The sequence below is a fragment of the Callithrix jacchus genome, chromosome 17 (assembly GCF_049354715.1).
Source record: "Callithrix jacchus isolate 240 chromosome 17, calJac240_pri, whole genome shotgun sequence".
NCBI lineage: Eukaryota > Metazoa > Chordata > Mammalia > Primates > Cebidae > Callithrix > Callithrix jacchus.
The window spans coordinates 75,783,615-75,808,375 of record NC_133518.1 but is presented as its reverse complement, the minus strand read 5'-3'; the positions used below and the strand labels follow the sequence as shown (position 1 = coordinate 75,808,375).

Sequence of the window (24,761 nt, the reverse complement as noted above, 5' to 3'; positions counted from 1 at the left end):
AGAGGAGAGATCAGAATCTGGGCCTGGAATACCGATCACAGGGGAAACCCCTCATACATATTCCACCAACATGCAGAATAGGGTTTAATATCTGTCAAGGCAAGCTGTCTTCCTTGTTTTCTTCTAAGTTTCTCGGCTATTCTTTGACATTGTTTGTCTCGGAGGAACTTAAGCCTTTCTATCCAGAAACAGCACACACATTTCTCATAAACGTGAGAAATCAAAATCTTTTAATGATCTGAATCAACCTTGGTAGAGTCTTTTGGGTCTTCTTTGTAAACCAATCATGTCATCTGCAAATAAGACTAATTTTCTATCTTTTCCATGTTTATACCAATTGTCTCATTTTCTTGGCTTATTCCATTAGCCAGAACCTACCATTGATTTTCCTGTGTTGTTTGCTGTTTATTTTCAGAAGACAGGTTTTTATCCTGTTTAGTTTTCTTCTTTGGCGGCACTGTTGATTTTATATATAAAGGTTTATGGGCTACTATACAGTTCATGTATTAGTTTGCCATAAAGTGCCCCCATTTATCCTGTATAATGCTTGAATTCTGCTTTATCTGGTATTAACATTGTCACTCTTGCTTTCTTTCTGTTTAATCTGCCTTATTTATTTCGCCCAATTCTTTATTTTCCACCTTCCTTTATATGTTAGATGTTGCATCAGAAACTGTCACCTACTGTAATTGTCATTAGCACTGTCCATCAAATAATTCCAGTTTCTTTCTAAATATGTGGGAAGATTACACTTCCATTCCCCTTGAAGTTAGATGCAGTCATGTGACTTACTTTTTTTTAAGATGGAATTTCACTCTTGCTGCCCAGGCTGGAGTGCAATGGCACGATCTCGGCTCACTGCAACCTCTGCCTCGCAGGTTCAAGTGATTCTCCTGCCTCAGCCTCCTGAGTAGCTGGGACTACAGGCACCCACAACCATGCCCAGTGAATTTTTGTATTTTTAGTAGAGATGGGGTTTCACTACATTGGCCATACTGGTCTCAAACTCCTGACCTCAGATGATCCGCCCACCTCGGCCTCCCAAAGTGTTGGGATTACAGGTGTGAGTCACTGTGCCTGGCTGTGACTTACTTTAACCAACAAAATGTAAGTTGAAATGAAGCATATTTTTCTGAGTTTTCTCAGTGAAAACTTTAACAGCCAGTGTGATTTATCACATTCCTTTGTCCTGCTGTGACAGTCACGGAAGCAGAGATGGGTTCTTCCTCAGCACAGGCACGTGAATGAGGATAAGAAGGTTTCGCTGTCTGGTATGGTAGCTCCTACTCTACGTGGCTATTGAGCACATGAAATGTGGCTGGTCAAATTAAGATGTGCTGTAAGTGTAAGCTACACATCAGATTTCGAAGTGGTAAGATAAAAAGAATATAAACTGACTAAAATGTTTTTTTCTATTGATTGCATATTGAAATATTTTGGATATAGTTAAATAAAATGTTATTAAAATTAATTTCAATTGTTTTAAAAGTATTTGTATTAATGTGGCTACTGGAAAATAATTAAATTATATATGTGACTCACATGACATTTCTGTTGGATGGTGCCACAGAACAGAAGGCTCAGCCTCAGCCAACCCATTATAAAGAAGTGGCATGAGTGAAAAATAGACTTGACGGTTTAAGCCTCTGTGGTTCTGAGGTTGTCACTGAAGCCTAAACAAACCCATACTGACTAGTATATCTACTCATTAGTCATTCCTCCCTTCTCCTGATTTTGTTGAGAGCAGGAATATGCTGGGCTCAATTCCTCCCCTGTTGCTATTGGGTAGCCATGTGACAAACTGCTTTATCCAATTGGTTTGACTAATTCCACTGTAATTCCAAGAATATACCTGTCATCAGATAGAAATGATTTTGGCAGTAAGTAAAAGAAATCTGCCAGGGACTATGTCAGGCCAAGAAGACATAAGCAGAAGTCTCCTGTGTTTTTCTGTGAAAGCGTTTACTTTCCATAAAAGGGACAGGCATGGCCAGTGCCACCCCTCCCCATCTTCTTCCTTTAAATGTAGTCATGATATCTGAAGCTTGTGATTTTGAGATCATAAATAGCAAACAGGATGAAGGCAAACATACCAAGGATAGGGGAGCAGACAGACAGAACAGGTTCTTGATGGCATCATCAGAAATCTAAATCAACCCCAGCAACTACCTGACTCAGGCTTTTTATGTGAGAAAAGTAATCCAGTTGTCTGAGCTATTGTTTGTCAGCTTTCTTCCTCCACCCCTTCTGCCTTTCTTGACAGGATCTTGCTCTGGTACCCACAGTGGGCTGGAGGGCAGTTAAGGCTCACTGCAGCCTCAATCTCCAGGCCTCAAGTAATCCTCCTTCCTTGGCCTATCAAAATGCAGGGATTACAGGCGTGAGCCACTGTGCCCAGCAGTTTTTATTTACTGACAAAATCATTCCTACTTGATGGCAGGTATATTCTTGGAAATACCACACAGCCGAATTTGTCAAACCAAGCTGATGTAGTCTTGGTCTTTGTTAGAAGAATCTGGTTCATCAAACTTGGTTTTATGCCTATTCTTTATGTTACGTTTGCTATTTATTATCTGTTATTTGTTCTTTTTCCCTTTCCTTAATTTTCATGAGTTGTTCAATTTGTTTATTTCTCCTTCCTTCCTCTGTGAATTTTAAAGATCTATTTTTCCAATTGTGCCATTTGTTACAGTTCTATTCCTAATAATTACACTTATTTCTACATTGTTTTTTGAGACACAGTCTTGCTCTGTTACCCAGGCTGGACGGCAATGGTACGATCATGGCTCACTGCAGCCTCGACCTCCTGGGCTCAAGCAATCCTCCCACCTCAGTCTCCAGAGTAGCAGAGACTACAAGTGTACACCTCCACACCTAGCTAATTTTTTTTTTCTTTTTTTTTTTTTGCAGAGATGGGGTTTCCTTATGTTGCCCAGGCTAGTCTCAAACTTCTGGGCTGAAGCAAACCTCCTGCCTTAGCCTCTCAAAGTCCTGGGATTTTAAGAATGAGCCATTGCACCCAGCCTATTTCTAACATTTTTAATTACTATACCATAACTGAGTATCAATCTCAACCAGATTAATTTTTGTTCCCTCTCTGAATCATTACATGTTTTAAAAACTTCTGTCTCAATAGATAAACGATATCTTGGTCACATACAGAATTTTTGGTTTATATTTTTTTTCTCCCAGTAGCCTATAAACATTTTTTCATAGTCTTCTGGCTTTTAGTGTTGCTGATGAGAAGCCTGATACTAATATAATTGTTTTCCTCGAAAATAACTTATTCTAGTAGCTTGCAAGAATTTCTCTTTGTCCTTAAATTTCAGAATTGCAACAGATACATCTAGGCACGTGCTCCTCTGCTAATCCTGCTGTGGACCTGGTGAGCTCCTGCAGAGTCAAGATTTGTTTTCAGCTCGAGAAAATTTTCTTCTACTTTTTCTCTCTGGAACCCTTAATGCGTGCATGTCCATCTCCTAGGTGCCTGCTGTCCCCTCTCACAACTACCCTCTCTGTGTTTCTGGTCTGAATTGTAAGATATTTCTTCTTCCACTTGCTTTTCCAGAACATGAATTCAGTTCCCAGCAACGACCATTCTCTTTTTCTGTTTGTTTACTGAATTTTTATATTTAGAAATCATGAGTTTTTAAGTTCCAAATGTTACTTTTACACTCATAATTCATTTCCTGAGTCGTCCATTGAAGTTCTTTTCCATCTTGTCCATTATTTTTACCTCAGTGGGAGTCTCACTCCAGCTTTTTCGACTTGGACCTTCTCAGTGGAGGCTGCATTTCTCTTTGCTTGTGACAGGTTGTATGTTCCCTTAGTGTCTGTGCAGGTCAGTCTATGAGGCTCTCTGGAATATGACAAATGAGGGAGGACTGCAAGGCCCAGCAAGGAGGGCTTTTTTCACAGCCCAGCAGAGCCCAAGTTAATAAACCTCAGAGATGAAGAAAGCCCCTATGCTACTGGCTCCTCCAAGACACAAGCACTGGAAGCAATCCAGCTCACCAGGGCAGCCCCTCCAAGGACCACACACATTATGTGGGCAGTCAGGCCCTTTTCACGGCGATCTGCCAGCTCCTGCTGGCTAGTTGACCTCACAGGACTATACATTTGAGTGTTTGTCCAAGGACTCAGGGAGACACCAGCATTTTCCTCTGCTGGTGGTTCCCTGCTTCTCACTGAGTACCAGAGGGAATGAATTCTGTGCCTGCTCTCTACCCTAAAGGTGTCAGGAAAGCTGTGGGCCTTAATGCACTTTCCAGGCTCTCCCAGCAGGCCCACCTGGGTTTATCTTGGGAGGGAATTTTAATAGAGCTATGTGCTCAGGCATCATCTTCCCAGAATTCCCTTCTTTACATCCATATGTAGTTTTAACATGATTTTTTAAATCATAAAAGTAATTTAAACTGATTTTATGAAAGCTGAGGGGAGAAAGCATAGAGGGAAGGAGAAAATCCTAGCCATAATTCCACCAGTATGAGCAATATGAGATAACCTCTTCATATTTTGGCATACATCCTTCTAGTTTTATAAATGCTTGTTGTGTGTATACGTGTGAAAGAGCAAGAGAGACACTATATCCATTTCTTTCTTTTTTTTTTTTTTTTTAGACAGAGTCTTGCTCTGTTGCCAGGCGCCAGGCTGGAGTGCAGTGGCACGACTCGGCTCACTGCAACCTCCGCCTCCTGGGTTCAGGCAATTCTCCTGCCTCAGCCTCCCAAGTAGTTGGGATTACAGGCACGCGCCACCACACCCAGCTAATTTTTGTATTTTTAGTAGAGACGGGGTTTTACCATGTTGGCCAGGATGGTCTCGATCTCTTGACCTGGTGATCCACGCGCCTCGGCCTCCCAAAGTGCTGGGATTACAGGCTTGAGCCACCGCGCCTGGCCTATCCATTTCTTTATATCAGCAATATTTACCACATATCATAGTTTTTTTTTTTTTTAAACCAATTGCCTATTGTTGAACATCAAGTTGCTTACAATTTTTTGGTTTTATAATTTATGCTGGATGGTACCTTAAGGTTAAATCTTTGCACATTCATAATTATGTCTATAACGTGAACTGCCTGCGTCAACAAACAGGGATATTGTTAGGGTTTTAAGATCACATTACCAACTTTTCCTCCAGAAAGGTGTCACCAATTAACACTGATAACCAGCCACTTACTTACATTCTCTATTCTCCCTCCTGCCACTCCATGCTAAAACCAAATGTTAGATTTAAAAATATCTTTGGTAAGTTGAAAGCTGGAAAGCAGTATCTCATTATTTAGTCTGCATTTCTTTGATTACTAAACATGTTAAATATTTTTCATATGTTTATGTGTGCAACAGTTTTCTTTTTTCACATTTGACTATCTGTATTTCTTATTTTGTGAATTACCTGTTCATGCCCTTTGCTCGTGTTATTTGGAACATAAAGTTTTATGACTTTTGTGTCCTCAAATGGCAACTAGCTTCATGATGAAGAGTAATCTTTAAGTGATTTTTACCTGAAATTCCATTTTGACTGAGATTAATATGGTAACCCTTGTTTTCTTTTAATTTATACTTGTATGAAGTCCCTTCATTCATCCTTCTTCCTTGGACTTTTTATTTTACTCTTGTCACCCAGGCTGGAGTGCAGTGGTGTGATCCTGGCTCACTGTAACCTCCGCCTCCTGGGTTCAAGTGATTCTCCAGCCTCAGCCTCCTGAGTAGCTGGGATTACAGGTGCGCACCACCACGCCCAGATAATTTTTGTGTTTTTACTAGAGAAGGGGTTTCGCCATGCTGGCCAGGCTGGGCTCAAACGCCTGACCTCAAATGATCTGCCCGCCTCGATTTCCCAAAGTGCTGGGATTACAGGCATGAGCCACCATGCCCCTGGCCTCATCCTTATACTTTTAACTGTTCTGAGTAACTTCGTTTCAGATGTGTCTGTTAGCATGTGGGTAGATTTTGGTTTTTGACCTATTGTGACAATCTGACATATTTTATTTGATACATACAAAAGAACATATAACACGTTTGTTGTTAAACAAGGTAGTTAAACTCAATTATTATCAGCTCTTCTCTATGTCTGTTTCCCTTTTTATCTATTCGTGAGCCCGCTACTAGTTGTTTAACTATTTCATGCATTCAATTTCCGAGGAGAGAATGTTATAAAAATGTGAAGTGACTCATTTAACTGCCATGAAACATAATCCTTGGTTGCTAAATGAGAGATCCTTTATCAAAAAAGGTTACTTTTCTTGGTAATTTCAACTGCTTAAGTAAATGGCTGTACATATACTATCACATATTCTTAAGGATATTCATCAGATAGGCCGCTACTGCAGTTTTATGGGGTGCACGGTTCCACACCAGTACTGACCTTCTGAAGCCCACCATTCTCCTCCACCAGTGGCGGAAGCACACTGGGGCTGCTGGGTAGAGGGGCCTCCACATTGTAATCACGGAAGCAGCAGAAGAAGGAGCTAAGGATGCTGCGGCTCCTCTGCTTCTTTAAGCTGACGTTGCACTGGGAAGCTGGAAACGGAAACAGAGCACGCTGTGTCCAACTGCAGTATGTACTGATAGGTGTAATTTAATGAGAAAATTTGAGTGTGCAGTTGCCCCCCAGGCCCCTGATTCCAACCCCGACGGTCTGCTCAGGAGATGAGGAAGTTACTCTAGAGAACGGTTACTCCCAGGAGCCAGCTGGTCAATGAGTCTTTACTCCCAAGAGCCAGCTGGTCAATGGAGTCAATCCCTCTGGCTGGACAGGATCCCTTTGACCTCAGCCCAGCAGGGGCTGCTTGCTTATTAACTGACCCACCTACAGGGTCAGTCCCCATCTGCATTCCTCAACCCAGCAGGTGAGGTATTCCCACCCTGCACCAAGCACTACTTCAAAACAAACATCTTTTCAGGCACAAATCAGACTTGACAGTCCCTGGGAAACATCTCTCCATTACAGATATCAAGAAAGAATCACTTTGAACCTAGGTTCTTGGACAGCCCCTGCTCACTATGGAAATGACTAACTTTGTGGGTTAAAAAATAAGACATGCAAAGGCACAAAAGAACCGCCCGCCTGCTTAAATTCACCAAGAGTTTGTCAAGAAGTTGGTGGGGGCCTGGATCCACAGTGCTTAGGGCTGAAGGCTTCAATTACACTTAAAAAACATAAACAGCAGGAGATGTGGGACAGAGAACACGTGTTCCTGCCTAAACAGGCCAGCCAGGGCAAAGCCCGTCTTCATGAGATCCAGGGCAATACTGTGCCCTGGCCTGTCCTGAACTAAGGCACTGGAGGGAGTGACACATCCTTTCTGTTTATCCAAAGCTCAGGACAAGCTGCCACAAGTCAGGAATAAAAGGTGAAAATTAGTATAGATGAAAAACAGCCCCCAGGAGAGGACTGACAACTTGGAGGGGCAGGAGTATTTGCCTGGGAATGCAGCTGGGACTGTCCCACCACATACCATGCCTGGGTGGGTCAGGGGTGCCCAGAGAAGAGGCCACAGGCAAGGGACCATGCTTAGGGTTAATGGGAAAATCGCCAGTGCAGGAAATGACTTCAGTACACAGGATAACTGTTGGAGTTATCTCTTCTTCCAAAAAGCAATTCTGGCACAATTCCTCTTCTTGTGCACTTACGAGTGATTTGCGTAACACCTTTCCTCCCAAGAGATCACAAAACCTTTGCTGAATGTTTTCGGGGTACTCTTCTGCCAGCAGCAAAACTAAGTGCATTCAGATGGAAATTCTGAAAAAGGACTGAGAAACTGTTCTTCCAGCAACTCCACAGATATGAATGGTTTCTAGTCTGCGTTTGGGCAAATGGCCCAGTAAGTATGAATTTAAGATCCGTACTTACTAAAGATGAGCTTCAGAACCATAAATCTCTGGGAAACCTGGCTGTTTTTATCTGCCTCAAGCTTCCGTAGGTACATGCCACAGAGCACCAGCCATCTCATTTTAGGCATCTCATTTCAAAGGCAGGCCAGGCCAGTCCAGGCCATTGGGACCGCAAGGCATGCGGGTCTCCTAAGTGGCAGTGTGAGAAGAGATAATAACCACTGTTTACCAAGGGCCAGCCCTCTAAGTCCCAGTACTCACAAACCTCATCTCACATGCTCCTACGGAGATAGGTGTTACTGTTTCCATCTTCCTGCTAAGAAAATACAAGTATTGAGAAAATACTGCAGGACTGTGTCAGTTCCTTTGCTGGATTCAAACCCAAGTGGGCCTGTTTCAGAAGTGTGTGATTTCCCCATGTGCCATGATGAATACAATCTTGAAACAATTTCGGTTAGATTAAGAAGGGGGGAACATGCCAACTAGGGAGAGAAAAGCATGGCAATAAACTTGTATTTAATATAAATGATTCGTTAAGCCATTTCATTGTTACTCTGGGTATTTTCATTTTTATGCCACACTCAGATAATTTAGTCAGGCGAAGAAAAAAATCCCTGGCGGATAGCACATTCCTCTGTAAGTAAACAAGCTGTTTGTTCCTGTCTCAGAGACACTGAGCAGTCTGCAGAAAGCACCTTCCCAGGTCCTATTTTCATCCTTGGAGCACATGGATCTTCCCCATAACTAACCAGCTAATTAACAAATGAACTTACATACTAAAAAAAAAATCATAAACCTGGAGCCAGCACACTACTCATAATTTCCACCACATGCTTGCTTACTCTACAGAAGCTACACACAGCTAATGGAGTCAGTCAGTCAGCTGAGCGCCTGGGAGGCCAAGAGGGAAAGGGCAGCTTACCCAGGTGTTCCCTTCTTTGAAGAGTGAAGCAGCCAGAGTGGTCTCATTTTCATAGCTGTGGGAGGTTCCAGGATTCTTTCTTTCAAAGAAGGTTAGTTCTAGGGCCTGCAGGAACCTCCTGGAGGCTCAGTGGCTAATGTGCTAACCACTCTTGGATTGGTCTAGAACTCTCAAAATCAGGAGAGGTGGGAAGGGTAAATGGAAGGATTTCCTTAGGACCAGCACTGGCCTCACCCACCCTCAGCATTCACTTGCTCCTGAACAGGGCTCCTGACATGAGCGCTCTGGACAAATAACCCTCCCGCCTTCCAGCCCCGGCTGCTACTTCTCCCTCAGCTATCATCCAGAAGGTCCTTGGTTTGCTCATAAACTGGTAAGAGAATTTTGCTTGACACATAAATAAAAATTCACCGTTTAATGGACAAATGTTGACATTATAACATTAGATCAAAAAGTTAAACATATATTATATATCTGGTTTGATCATCATGAAGCAAAGCAAACTAAAACATGATAATTGAGAAAAGGTTTGCAAGAAATATGTCGAAAGGCTAACAGTAATTGTCAGACTATGAGTGTTTACATTTCTTCCACATTTCCAAATGTTTTCTGGTAATTACGCATTGCTCTAATAACGGGGTGGGGGGGCAGGCGGGGGGAAGTAAACAGTCTTTTGAACTGTCTTTCGGCAACTTTGTGCTATTTCTAAACCATACCCTCCTTCTACCCCTCAACCTTCAAGCCAATTCCTATGCTTCTACACTCCAAGCCTGTGAGGCAAACCAGGCCGCAGCAGTGTTCTCAGCCTTGCAGAAGCCACGTGGCTACCGCCACGGCCCACAGCCACTCCTGGTATGATATCAACCAGACTGCACATATCCACCTGGAAACCAGAGGAGGCCCATGTGAAAAGACGGTACCAAAGAAGTGTCCTTTCCCCAGGAGAATGTTCCCACTGGCTTTGTCATCTGGCCTCCACGTCCCACCGCTCACCCTCCCCACCGCTTACACACCAAAGGGGTCTTGCTGCTTCTCTGCTTTGGCTAAGAGTTTCCCTCTCACCACCTTTCCTTGCTTGCCCCTTTAGAGGTTTCCACTGATAAGACACATGAGAGGTCTCCTAGTGGCCCAGGTGTCCAAGAACAAGGTCTTTTAGGATATTAAAGATAGTTTAATGCAGACATCTCCCCATAATATTGGCTTTAAGAAATTACTTTGGAAGAGCAAAGGAGGGAGTAGCAACTATGAATATCAGTCTAAAATATTCCATAATGATTTTCATTTTTAAAAATCAGACTTAGGAGGAAGAAGTCATCAAGTCCTTCCAAAGCTTTCTGTGTTTTCCCTGATAACCTCCTCTATCCAAACCCAGCACCTGCCCACCTTACTCCCCACTTCCTCCATGGTAGACTCCTCACTGCACTGACATGCCTTCGCCCACTCCTCTTCCCCGCATTTCCCCACTTCTCAGAGCGTCCTGCTCTTCAGAGCCTGGCTGAAGCCAGCGGCACCCAGGAAGTCTTCAGCAACCACCCCGTGGCGTGCGTTTGTTCTTTGGCCACTGAACTCCCAAATGAATGTGTGTATGACTGAGCTGTGTCTTCAGGCCAGGCCGGTTCACCCACCTGTCTGCCAGACATCGCCTCCGGATGCCTCTGACTCAGCATGTCTAAATGGGGTTCACCACTCCCCTCTTCACTGAGGGTACCAATCTCCTAAGCTAAACATCTATCCCCTCCTTCTCTTACTAGCTGTTGGTTCTGACATCCTAATTGGTTCTTAAATCTGTCCTCAGCAACTCCCTGCCCCTGCTCTATCCTGGCTCAGGTCCTCCTCCTTTTGTCCCTGGACAGCTGCGGTGGCTCCTTGACTTGTTTCCCTGATGCTGATTTTGCATCCCGTAATTCTTGACATGATAGGTAAAGCCCATTGACTTAGAAGAATGTATGGTGATTATGAATGTGGGTGATTATGAATTATGAATCCAACTTGCCTGACGCCAACTTGCCTGGGTGCAAAATCTGGCTCAACCAGGAATAATACAGGACCTGGACAAGCTGTGTGACTTCTTTGTGCCTCAGTTTACCTGTGAAATGGGGATAATACCCACCTTACAGGCTTGTTGTGAAAATTAAATGAGTTATAAAGTACTCAGGACAGTGCTTAGAATAGAGCAAGCACTCTCTATATTTTTTTCTTTTTGTTTTTTTCAAAGACAGGGTCTCACTCTGTTGCCCAGGCTGGAGTACAGTGGTGCAGTCCTGGCTCACTGCAACCTCCACCCCGGGGCTTCTGACATGCACCCACCTCAGTCTCCCAAGTAGCTGGGACTACAGTTACGTGCCACCACGCCCACCCAATCTTTCTATTCTTAGTAGAGATGGGGTTTTGCCATGTTGCCCAGGTAGGTCTTGAACTCCTGAGGCTCAAGTGATTTGCCTCCCAAAGTGCTGGGATTACAGCTGTGAGCCACCACACCTGGCCTATACATTTTAGCGTTTATTATTATAAAAGTCTCGAAAAAGCTTTTGCTTCATAAGTGAGTGGGGGTTCTCTAGGAACGCTGGATCAAGGGCTGGATTCTGCAGGCATACATTTTTTGCTCTGATATCTGACAACTAGGAGACACAACTCACTATAACAGATCTTGGTTACATAAACTGTAACTCCGAAAGCAAAACTAGAAAAATCTCAGGAAGTGATTCTAATCAATTGCTCTAAAGATTAGATATAGACTTGGGGAAGGAAAAGGGAGGGGTTGAGTGTCCCAGTGAGCTCTGCTGGGGGCTGTTTTCCCTTAGGAAAAGAACAATGCTTTCAAGTAGAGGGCAGGAAGCATACACTCTCCCTCCCAATCCCCTGACTTAATTCCCTCTGGGGATGAAGCTTAGCTCTCTTCTGCTGAGCATTCTGCCTGCTGGGTCTGCATCTGGTTCCAGGGACTTCTTGCCTCAAGCTGTACATCAGAAAGGAGCATTGAGGAGGACCATGCAAGGAGGACCACAGAGGTGGCTAGCTGACCCAGCAGTCTCCTCTGCTGGGTCCGCCAATAGGCAACTACATGCTGCCATTTTCCCAAGGCTCAACCCGGGGCTGGCCTGCTTAGAAGGACCACCCTTCTTTTCCTCCTAATCCCTGCCAATGAAAACATGCTGTGTGGTTGTAGCTCGTTCCTGTAATCCCAGCGCTTTGGGAGGGCGAGGTGGGCAGATCACCTGAGGTCAGGAGTTTGAGACCAGCCTGGGCAACGTGGCGAAATCCTGTCTCTACTAAAAATACAAAAATAGTGGGGTGTGGGTGGAGGGCGTCCTTAATCTCAGACACTCAGGAGGCTGAGGTGCAAGAATCACTTGAATCTAGGAGTTGGAAGTTGCAGTGAGCTGAGATCACAGAACTGCACTCCAGCCTGGGCAACAGAGTGAGGCTCTGTCAAGGAAGAAAGAGAAGAAAAGAAAGAGAGAGAGAGAGAGTGAGAGAGAGAAAGAAAGACAGAAAGAAGGAAAGAAAGAGAAAGAAAAGAAAGAAAAAGAAAGAAAAGAAAGAGAAAGAAAGAAAGAAAAGAGAAAGAAAGAAAGAAAAGAAAGAGAAAGAAAGCAAAGCAAAGCAAAGCAAGCAAGCAAGCATGCCAACAGATAGCCAGCCAGTCCCAGCACACAAAGATGCCATCAGCACAGATACCCCAAGAGTGACTAAAGGGAAATCCTTGATAGAGATAGATGAGGTGATCCTAAGACTTACTTTCTCCATTTCTCTGAGCAATCTTGGGTGGAGCAGAAACCATGGAGAGGGTTGTGAAGAGCTGGAGATGTGCGACACAGGCCTTACTCCTGGTTCCTGTGTATCCACAGGAGGGACAGGGTGACACGTGGCTCTGTTTTCTGGAAATGCCCTTGGAGCGAATGCTTCTGCCAAGGCCCCTGGCCCTGGTGTCATTGCAGCCCCGCAAATTAAGACCCTCCCAGGGGCTGGGGGCCTCCCATCTGCCAGCACCGGGCTTGAGAGGGTCTATGAATGGGGCAGCTTAAAGTGCGCATACAGACAGCTACCTTCCTTTGTAACAAGATAGGAAGCCTCCATAGGGAGCCCCCCAAATGCCTCCTTGGTCTCTCTAGGCAGAGTGCTGGCCCAGCAGCAAGAACCAGTATCTTCAAAGCACCAGTTACAGATGGGGAATGTAGTGGACATCCGACATTTTCTGCCTGCCAGAATCCATTACCCTTCTTTCTAGTAAAAGTTCCTCTATCTTCCTCTGGGAACCACTCTTACCCTACCAATGTTCTGTCCTTTATCAAGGCCTGGCCAATCAGAGCCACACGACTGATTTAGGGATGGGCACGACCCACCCTGGGCCAAAGACTCTACAAGGATTCATGCAAGCTGTGTTGGAAGAGATGCTCTCCTGTTTCTGGGTTTCTTAACATGGCAGGGCGTAAGCCTGGAGCTATTGGTAGCCATCTTTGCACCTGGTAAGAAATACCTACCTGAGCATGAAGCCAAAACCGAGAAAAAAGGAGCTGAGTTACAAAGAGGGACAGACTTCTGATGACATTGTCTGAGGACTGGGTTTTATTAAAACCAGGCCCTTCTGGGATTTTCAGTTACGTAGGAAAACAAATTCCCTTTTGCTCCTAAGCCAGTATATGGGTTTACGTGATTTGAAATAAAAAGGATTATCTCTGAAAATGTAAGCTTCAATGCTAGGTGGTACAGAAACACTGGCCAACAACATAGGCAGGTTCTGACCTCATGAACCCCGTATGTAGCAGGAGAGACATTTGAATACGTACTTCTGGTACACAATGAGTCTTGTTAGGATGGGACAGTGCAGGGCACTCTTGGGGACCAAAGAAGAGCATATAGCCCAGACTGGAGACTATGAGTAAGGAGGGGTATAAAAATGGCTTTTTTTTTTTTTTTAAACAAAGTATGGCTCTGTTGCCAGGCTGGAGTGCAGTGGCGTGATCTTGGCTCACTGCAACCTCTGCCTCCTGGGTTCAAGTGATTCTCCTGCCTCCTAAGTAGCCTCCTAAGTAGCTGGGACTACTGGCACACACCACCACGCCTGGCTAATTTTTTTATTTTTAGTAGAGATGGGGTTCTACCATATTGGCCAGGCTGGTCGCAAACTCCTGACCTTGTGATCCACCCACCTCGGCCTCCCAAAGTGCTGGGATTACAGGCATGAGCCACCATGCCCGGCTCAGAAATGCCTTCTTGAAAGAAACTGGGCTGAAAGTTTCATGAATTTTTTTGTGGTGGGAGGAGCAGGGAAGTGGGGTAACAGCAATGCGTAAAAGGCCTGGTGTGAGAGAGAGCACGAAACATTCAAGAAATCAAAGGAGTGGCAAGGAGTATGAGACAGGAATGACGGCAGCAAACCCTGGGGTGAGTCTGGACTTCATGCTATGGAAGAGGGGAATGACCGGAACAGATGTGTACCATGAATGTCACTGTCTCCGTTCAGTAATCAAAACTACTGAGTTTAAATCTTAAATTATGACCAATGTAGACTATTAACCTGTATCCAAGATCTACGATATTTGCAAATCACACGTGGGGATCTAAGCTCACTGCAACCTCCACCTCCTGGGTTCCAGTAATTCTCCTGAGTCAGCCTCCAGAGTAGCTGGGACTACAGGTGCACACCACCACACCTGGCTAATTTTTTGTATTTTTAGTAGAAACGGGTTTTCACCGTGTTAGTCAGGACGGTCTTGATCTCCTGACCTTGTGATCTGCCTGCCTCGGCCTCCCAAAGTGCTGGGATTACAGGCACGAGCTACGGTGCCTGGCCGGAATTTTTTATCTAGAAATTGAGTTTAAATATAAGTTACATGGAAAGAAAACAGGCTTTGGAATTACAGTTGGGTTCAAGTGCCAGCCCTGCCACTTGTTAGCTGGTATCACCTCACCTGCCTCAGTAGTCCAGGAAATGATAATTAGTAACCGTAATACAGGAATGATAATCCCTATCCCACAGCACTGTTGTATGGGCACGTATGTTTATGTAAGAGAGAGAAATCTACCAGCAGCTTCAAACATAACAAAAAACTGTAATTGTGAAGGACTGTGAACATTGAGAATTTAGCTTGTATCCAGACAACAGTCCTCACAAAAACAGCCTGGCTTTATGGAAAAACATGTAGGCAGATCCATTTTGCTTTTGGTTATGTGAAGTCTAAACTTAGAATATGAAGTAGCTCTTTAAAACTTTACCTCCTTTCCAGTAAAGGTTTCTCTGCAGAATAATAATAGTAATGATGGTAGAAACTAAACAAACAAAAAGCAGCTCCACGTGTGGGACTTAAAACAAACCTCAGCACTCACGTGTTTTCCATGAAATCTCACATTAAATACGGTTAGAAAGAAAATGTTGTAATTAAAAACATGAAGTGTTCAGGGGAAAGTCCACTGAAGTTGACAGCGGGGCTTGGTCCTTCAGTGGCCCCGGAGGACTGGCCTAAAGAACTGCCCAACAGATGTTTACGTTTACACCAACAGATGGAGGCACAACGGGGTCCAGGACCAGTTCATGTCATAGGCTGAGGGGGCACAACGGGGTCCAGGACCAGTTCATGTCATAGGCTGAGGGGGCATTTCTCTTGTACTTCCTGACCTAACTGGTTTCCTTCAGTATCCAGAAGTTGAAATGTTGACCCCAAACAGCCAGCATTTCTTCATTAGTGTGCTATCTGCCCATGCCATATAACCACTGACCTTGTATTCACTCCAATCTGGTTTAGATTCAAGACATGTGGAGGCTTTGGAACTATTCTTCAGCCCTGGCTTTAGGACCCAAACCTCTGAGGTCTGCACTGATTCAGATATACTCACAATCCCAAGCACACCGACCCACCCACATACACAGCTTCCATCTCTCCTTATCTGTGATCTGACCTAAAACTCCCAGCACTCCACACACCTCTACACAATCAAAGGAGTTCAGGACGAAGATCAGAGTAGCTGGAATGTAGGTGGAAATGTTTGCTGCTTGCTAGGAGTCCATCCCTGATCATTCAAATATCTCCTCAAGTGAAGAAACTACATCTTGGTAACTACAGAAAACAACGAATTGCCTTTCATTTCTGTGGTACCAAGCCAGCCTCTCACAACATAAATGTGCTGGTACAGGGGCCAGACCCCTGAAGACCTAGCATGACACAGTTTTCAGAAGAAAACTGACTTAACACTGACAAAGATTCTTTGCTTGACCAAACTTCAGTCAGACTCCTGAACTTCTAGGTCCACCTGCCTACTTCCTTTTAAAATCCAAAGTTAGCAAGATCCCTGCTAAGTCAGTTTAGCAAGAATCCCCCATCCTCCATATCTGACTGCTCTGGATATCGAATTGGCTTCCTCACTCTCCACCATCTCCCAGGTGACGTCTGATCTAGCCTGGCCTGTCTTCATCAAGAACCCTGTTAGTTTCGTGCCTCATTCCATTTAGCGTGGCTGTAACAGAACACTTGAAACAGGGTAATTTATAAAGAAACGAAGTTTATTTGGCTCATGATTCTGGAGGCTGAGAATTCCAAGACTGAGCAGCGCAGCTGGCAAGGGTCTCGCGCTGCTTCAACTCACGGTGGAAAGCACAGAGTGAAACGGGTGTGCACAAAAGGAGGGCAAACACACTTTGTAACAACCTACTCTCAAGGTAACTAATCCAGACCCACAAGAGCAAGAACTCACTCGGGCCAGATGGCATTAACCTCCTCAGGAGGGATCTGCCCCTGGGACCCAGGCAGCTCCCATCAGACCCCACCTCCCAACACCACTGCCCCGGCAACTGCACTCCAGTATGAGTTCTGTGAAAACAAACCACCTCTAAACCACAGCAGTCGGTTTAGCCAGAATCTCCCCCATCTCTCATGTTTCTTCTGCGTAATTTTCTCTCTTTTCTTTTTAAATTTCTTTTTAAAATTTTCTTTTCCACGAATGTATTCTTTTCTTTCATTCATTCATTCATTCATTTATTTATTTATTTATTTATTTATTTATATCTTCTTAGTAATTCCCACTCTGCCCCTTGGCTGTGAATACTCACTTGTCCATGCTGTATTCAGAATTGAGCCTGCTTTTGCACTGGGGTCTCTCTCCCTCTACTGCAACAGTTTTCAATAAAATCTGCTTTTGCTGTTTGGACGACTGCTCAGGTCTGGTTTGCTCTGACAACACACCAAATGCACTGCTAATGAGTCAAGGCATCAAAACCTGCCCTCAAACTAGCTTCTCTGTCGTCACAAGAGAATTAAGAAGGTAATCCATCACGGATTTACATGGTTTGAGTATCTGTAGCAGAGCATTAAACCTATGCTCTGAAGCTGTTAATGCTACAAGACTGAATGCTGCGATTGCCTAAGTAAAGGCTGTTTCTTCACATGCGGGAATGTCAGAGTAGATCTAACTCACAACTATATTATCATGGAAAAAGCTAAACACCTTTTCTTTTAAGGGGAGAGGGGAGAATTCTTCCTGAAGGCCAGGGACATTTAAATGAATGCGCCATTTCTTCTCTTTGAGAATTGGGCTGTAATCTCTGGAATGCATCCCAGGGCCGCGGTTTGGAATGGGTGTCTAACAGGAAATTCTGGGCAGTCTACGCATACATTACATTCCTTTCCCACCCTGAAAGAGTGGTCAACAAACACAACTTCCCTCTGTTGGAATAAAAGGGGGAGTGCTGGGAGTGGTAAGAAGCCAGGACACAGACCGCACAGAGTTCAAAAGCAGATGTGGCTGCTGAGAATCCAAACATCCTCTTCTTCTAGAAAAGAGACCCAGTCCCTAAAAGAGTCACCTTTTGAGCTATCCAGTCAGTCCTTATTCTATTTATTTCCATGTGATAAATTTCCCCTTTGAAAGCTCGTTTTCTCACTGCAGTACTGGCAGTAGTCCCACCAGCCACAAACCAAGGGAAGAAGCAAGGCCCACGGCTTAACACTGGCCAGGAGGAATTCTGCTCTTATCTCTCACGATGGTAGGTGTTTTTCCCCATCCACTGTGGGCTTATAACAAGCCACGTTTGTTGAGTGCCTTATTTGTGTGTGCGAGAACTATTCCAGAGTAGGAAAAGTGAATAAAATCAGCACACAACTGGACAGAACACTGTTCATCACAGTATGGGGTTCAAGGCCAGAACAGCCTGACTCTGGGGCCCAGCTTCCCACTGCCGCTTCCTACCTTTTCCTGGCCCTCTCGTAGGTTGTGGTGTAATTTCCATAGAGAAACTCTGAATCTGAGGCCCAGTGCTGCCTGCCTTCACTCCAAATGCCCTCCAGAACGAACCAATAATACATGACAGCCTTATTAGATGAGGCCAGACAAGGTCCCACCACACCTGAAATGTACCAGGCCACCAACCTCTTGCTAATTCAGCTTCTGAGGAGAGACCCTCTGCTGGAAATGCCCTTTCTTGCCTCAGCACTTCCCTAAACCCCTGTGACCAAGGTTACATAGCTTCTAAGTAGCAGGGCTGGACATAAACCAGATTTGTGTGAGTCTAGAATCTAAGCCCTTAGCCATCACTGCACAGAGTCTGTTTATCACATTCAGAGCTAAAACAAGTAACAGAACAAAGGATGTGAACAGATAATGCACTTAAGAGGAAGTCAAGGTTAAAATTTAACAGTAATCAAATAAAAGAAGTTTAAATAAGGCCCTATTTTTTTTAACCTATTCAATGAGCAGAAATAATAAAAACATATAGACGATGGTGAGATTTTGATGGCACAGGCCCATTCACTCACACGTTACCGGTCACTCTGTAAACTGGGACAATTCATCTGAAAAGCAGGTGAGAAATATGTCAAAGACTATGAAGTACTCATGCAAACTTAGTTAATAAAATCAGCATATACAGCCGGGCACGGTGGCTCACGTCTGTAATCCCAGCACTTTGGGAGGCCGAGGCGGGTGGATAACGAGGTCGAGAGATCGAGACTATCTTGGTCAACATGGTGAAACCCCGTCTCTACTAAAAATACAAAAAATTAGCTGGGCATGGTGGCACGTGCCTGTAACCCCAGCTACTCAGGAGGCTGAGGCAGGAGAATTGCCTGAACCCAGGAGGCGGAGGTTGCGGTGAGCCGAGATCGCGCCATTGCACTCCAGCCTGGGTAACGAGCTAAACTCCATCTCAAAAAAAAAGAAAAAGAAAAAAAATCAGCATATAGCAACTGGAGAGAGCGCTGCGCAGCTGTAAGAGACCATCATTATGAAGACATGCCGAGAAGTGTCTGTGGTCAGTATCAGATGAAGCATCTCAGGCACATGCACACATACCCTATGTCTGTACGTCGGTAATGAACGTCTGTACAAGCTCTGGAGGGTAGGCTCCAGGGGTACAGGGACCTTACCTATCTTGTTCATATCTGAGTCCCTAGGACCTAGAAACATGTTGGTATAAAATAGGCCTCTAATAATAGATGTTTACTGAGTGAATGACTATATGGACGGAAACACAGAACAATGAAAATGACTGACATATTCAAAAGGAATAGCTCCTGTTATCCTTCCGGAGATAGTTCAAAGAGCGCCACTTTCCCAGGAATCCCTCACCTACTGCAAGCCTCCCTCCTCCAAGTAGTTTGAACCTATACCATCCACATATGGCCAACCCCCTATTTGGGGAACCCAACTCACAGCTCCCTGCTACTCTCAGCAAAGATGGTAACTCTTGCTTCCCATAAAATAATTAGTGTAACTTTTTGGAAGGAGAGATTATGTAAAATATACCAACATGTTGAGTGTGGCTACTTCTGGATCACAGGGCTAAGGTGATTATACTTTTCTATTATTTCTAAATTTGTATAATCTATGTCATATTTATTATGGAAAAAATCTAGTAAGTATTCAAAAGTGTTCATTTCTACCTAATAAAATATATGTAAACATTTTCACATATCACGAGATATCTTTGTAGAATTCTTTTTTTCCCCACTTCATTATCTATGCAGATTTTTTTTAAAGAGATTGCCCAGGCTGGAGTATGTGGTGCAATCATCGCTCACTGCAGTCTCTACTTCCTGGGCTCAAGCCATCCTCTTAGCTCAGCCTCCTGAATAGCTGGGACTACAGGCATAGGCCACTGTTCCTGGCTAATATTTAAAAAATTTTTTTGTAGAGACAAGGTTTCCCTATGTTGCCCAGACTGTTCTGTAACTCCTGGCTTCAAGCAGTTCTCCCGCTTCAGGCTCCCACAGTGCTGGGATTACAGGCCTGAGCCACCACACCTGGTTACAATCTCCTTCGGATTTATTTCATTGTATTCCACCACATGGATGTGTACTGTGCCATAATTAAACTAACTCTGGACATTTATGCTGTTTCCTTTTAAAATATATGTCACAGCAAATACTGCGATTTGTTTGCAACACTAATACTAGAAACGATCTAGTTGTCTATCACTACGAGGCTGGTCAGACAAAGTAAAATACATAATACATCCAGTGTAGAATACTATACAGGTGTTAAAAAGAAGGATGCAGCTCCATATGTATTCATAAGAGTTAATACTTATCTTGATGTAAGAAGCGTCAAGCACTATTCTATATAATTGAGATACACTGACTCATTTAATACTTACAGTCATCCTATGCCTCTGGGGAGGGACTATTATGTCCATTTTACAGATGAAGAACTTAGGCCCAGAGAAGTTAAAAAACTTGGAAGATGACTTAGCTAGTAAAGAATAGTGTCTGTTCAAACCCAGTGGTCTGTGCTCTCAGCCTCTGCACTATATGGCCTGCTGAGAATGGAGCACACTCTGAGAGACAGCAAATGAGAAAAGCAAGGTGCAGACAGTAGCTTGCTAGGTCCATGTAGCACGCTACCATTAACCTCTAAATAGAAAACTGAATACAAATTTAAAACATATGTATATGTATAATCTCATATGGGTAAAGAGTATCTCTGGAAATATTTTAACTAACTGGGAGAGAAATTGGGAAAACAGAAGACAGAACTGGAGGGGAGAGAAGGAGAATTATTTTTCCCTCTAATCCTTTTTATATCTTTTGAATTCTATATCATGTATTAAAATAATAATTCGGCATCATGCATTATTTTAAACTCTAAAAATACTACCTGCAGTGAGCATCAGTGAACATAATCTTTTCTTTTTTTTTTTTGAGATGGAGTGTCTTGTTCTGTTACCCAGGCTGGAGTGGCATGGTCTCGGGTCATTGTAACCTCCATCTCTCAGGCTCAAGTGATTCTCCTGCTTCAGCCTCCTGAATAGCTGGGATTACAGGTGCCTGACACTATATATGGCTAATTTTTTTATATTTTTAGTAGAGACAGGGTTTCACCATGTTGCCCATGCTGGTCTTGAACTCCTGACCTCAACTAATCTGCACACCTCATAATTCCAAAGTGTTGGGATTACAGGTGTGAGCCACGGTGCCCAGCCAGTGCACATAATCTTTATGTGCATGTCAGATTATCCCCTTAGAAGCAGTTTCTAGACATGTAATGGCTGGGACCAAAGTCCTTGACAAAAATGTCAAGACTTTTGATACCTATGAACAATCTGCCAACTAGGAAGGCCGGGCCAGTGTGCACTCCCACCCATGGGGTATTCCCCTAAAGCTGTGCCATTAGGAGCACTAAAGCCAAGACAGAGACTTAACAGCCTCTGCCATTCTGAAAGGTGAAAACGGCAACTCCGGGCTGTTTTACTTTGCGTGTCTTTGACTGACATTGTAGTTCTACATCTCTTGTATGCTTTTTGGACATTTCTGTTTCTTCTTTGGAGAACTGTGCTTACATACTTTTTTTTGCCCATTTTTCTATTTTTTTTCTTGGATTTATAAGAGTTACTTTGTCATATATTAGAAACTTAATCCCTTGACTGTTCTGTATGTTAGAAATATTGTCTCAGTGTGTTTTAGGCTTTTTCCTTTTGTTTATAGTTGTTCTGGATGTGCAGAAGTTTTAAGTTTTTAGGATGTTGCATCTAATAATCTTTTAAAAACTGTTTCCTCCCACTCTAATATGATATACTATTCATTTATATTTTCTTCCAGTAAATATCTTTTAAAGTAAACATTTAACTGTTTGGGGTTTGTCCTGGTACGCAGTAAGACATATGAATCTGCTCTTTTTCTCCAGAAGATTAATCAAATACCCTAATATTTGCTGAACAGGTTATCCTCATACAGTGATGCTGGCATCCTGTTCGAGTCTATCTGGTTCTCTTCCACCGCGTTCTCCTGCTTGTGCCAGTAAGACACAGCTTTGCTACTATAGATTTATTGTTTTATGTTTAATAGTACTAGTCTCCCTTTTATTTTTTTTCCAAAAATTTCTTGGCTAGTCTAACACTTTACACTTACAAATGAACGTTAGAGTCACTTTATCGAGTCCTAAAAAAACCATTGGAACTTAGTTCTATTCAACTTGTAAAATATACATCTACTAATTCTTATTATCTTTAAGGCAGTTAAATAAAAGTTAAAAAAAAAAATGCTATAGTTTAGACCTAAAAACGGTGCCAAGATTAAGAATGGCCTTTTTTTAATCAGCTTAAAATTGACTATTATTACTCCAAAATGTTTCATGTAAGCACCATGGTAACCACAACGAAAATACCTATAGGCGATAAAAGAAAATGAGAAAGGAATCAAAGCATGTCACTACAAAAATAAAAATTAATGAACCACAAAGGAAGGCAGTGAGGAAAGGACAAAAGGACTGCAAGATAAACAGAAAACAGTTACCAAAATGGCAATAGTAAGTGCTTTCCTATCATAATGACTTTAAGCACAAATGGATTAAACTCCCCAATCAAAAGACATAGAGGAAACTGGGTGTGATGGCTCACATCTATAAACGCAGTGCTTTGGGAGGCTGAGGCAAGAGGCTCGCGTGAGGCCAGGAGTTTGAGATCAGCCTGGGAATCACAGTGAGATCCCATCTCTTCAAAAACTAAAAGAGTTGGCTGGTTGTAATGGCATATGCCTGTAGTCTCAACTACCTGAAAGGCTGAGGTGGGAGGACTGCTTGAGCCCAGGAGTTCAAGGCTGCCATGAGCTGTGACTGCAACACTGCATTCTGGCCTGGGTGACACAGTGAAACCTTGTCTCAAAGAAAAAAAATGACACAGAGGAGCTGAATAGAGGGGGGGAAAAAAGCAAGACCCAATAATACACTGTCTAAAAGAGACTCACTTTAGATTTAAAGACACACATAGGCTGAAAGTGAAAGGATGGAGAAAGGTATTCCATGCAAATGGTAGAAAAAGAGAGCCAACGGCGGCCATACTTACATGAGACCAAAAAGACTTTAAGCCAAAAAGCTGTCAGAGGAGACAAAGAAAGATATCACGTAATGATAGAAAGGAGTCATATCTCCATCAGGAAGATGTAACATCAGAGCACCCACATATTTGAAGCAAGCACTGATAAAACTGAAGAGAGAAATAGCAACACAACAATAGTAGATTTCAACAATAGACAGATATGCAGAGAGATCCACAAGGAAGCAGATGACCTGAATAACACTATAGACCATGGACCTAAGAGACACAGAATATTCCATCCAATAGCAGTAGAATATACATTCTTCTCAAATATGCAAAATATTCTCCAGGATAGATCACACATTAAATCACAAAACAAGTCTTTAAAAACGTAAGAGACTAAGTGTCTAAGTGTGGTGGCTCATGCCTATAATCCCAACTTTTTGGGAGGCTGAGGTGAGAGGAATGTTTGAGACCAGGAGTTTGAGACCAAGCCTGGGAAACACAGTAAGACTTCATCTCTAGAGTAACAGTAATAATAATAAAGAAAAAGAAAATAGCCAGGCATGGTGGTGTGCGCCTGCAGTCCCGGGTCGTTGGGCAGCTGGAGGCAGGAGGACTGCCTGAGCCTTGGAGGCTGAGGATGCTGTGAACTATGATTGCACTGCTGCACTCCAGCCTGGGTGTCAGAGTGAAATCCTGTATCTAAAAATAAATTTACAATAAAAACAAAAATTTTAAAAGAATGAAATCATACTAAGTATCTTTTCTGACCATGAAAAGAAACTAGAAAGCCATAGAAGGAAAACTGAAAAATTCACAAATATGTGGAAGTTAAACACCATATTCTTAACATAGGCCAGAGAACAGAAAGAAACACAAACCAGGAATAGAAGGAAACTACCTCAATATAATAAAATCCATAGATGAAAAGCCACAGCTAACATCATACTCAATGCAAAAAGTCAGAAGCTCATATATGGCTCTAAGATCAGAAGCAAGGATGCCCACTCTTGCTATTTCTACTGACACCATTACTGGAAATTCTCGTCAGAGCAATTAGACAGGAAAAAGAAAGAAAAGGCATACAGATCAGAAAGGAAGAAGTATAATTATCACAGTGACATGGCCTTATAGGGAGAAATCCTAAAGATTCCACAGAAAAGCTGTTAGAACTAAGAAATGAATTCAGCCAAGTTGCAAGATAAAAATCAACATGCAAAAGACAGATCTGTTTCTATACACTGACAATGAGCAATCCAAAAAGGAAATTAAGAAAACAATCTCATTTACAATAGCACTAAAAAGAATAAAATACTTGGGAGTAAACTTAACTAAGAGGGTGAAAAATGTGTACATTGAAAACTACAAAACATTGCTGGAAGAAATTAAAGAAGACCTAATACATGGAAAGACATCCGTGTTCACGGAATGGAAGACTTAATGTGAAAATGTCTGTATTACCCAAAGCAATCTACAGATTCAATGCAATCCCTAACAAGATCCAAATGGCTTTTTACTCCGAATATTTTACTCCAAGTATTTTATTCTTTTCAGTGCAATTGTTGCAGAAATGGGAAAAACAATCCTAAAATTCATATGGAACCACAAAAGACACTGAATAACCAAAACAATCATGATAAAGAAGAACAAAGCTGGAAGCCTCATACTTCCTGACTTCAAAACAAATTACAAAGCTATGGTAAATAAAATAGTATGGTACTGGCATAAAGACAGACACATAGACCAATGGAACATAATA

General features: G+C 43.0%; 1 protein-coding gene across 2 annotated transcripts in view; it reads right to left on the bottom strand.

Annotated features, from left to right (window-relative positions):
* CTDSPL (CTD small phosphatase like) overlaps positions 1 to 24,761 on the bottom strand; it is a 126,905-nt gene that overhangs the window by 31,879 nt on the left and 70,265 nt on the right. For both annotated transcript variants that reach the window (XM_035278484.3, XM_035278485.3), the window contains exon 2: positions 6,370 to 6,524. In XM_035278484.3, the coding sequence (XP_035134375.1) occupies positions 6,370 to 6,524 (155 nt within the window). The remainder of the gene's footprint in view (positions 1 to 6,369; positions 6,525 to 24,761) is intronic.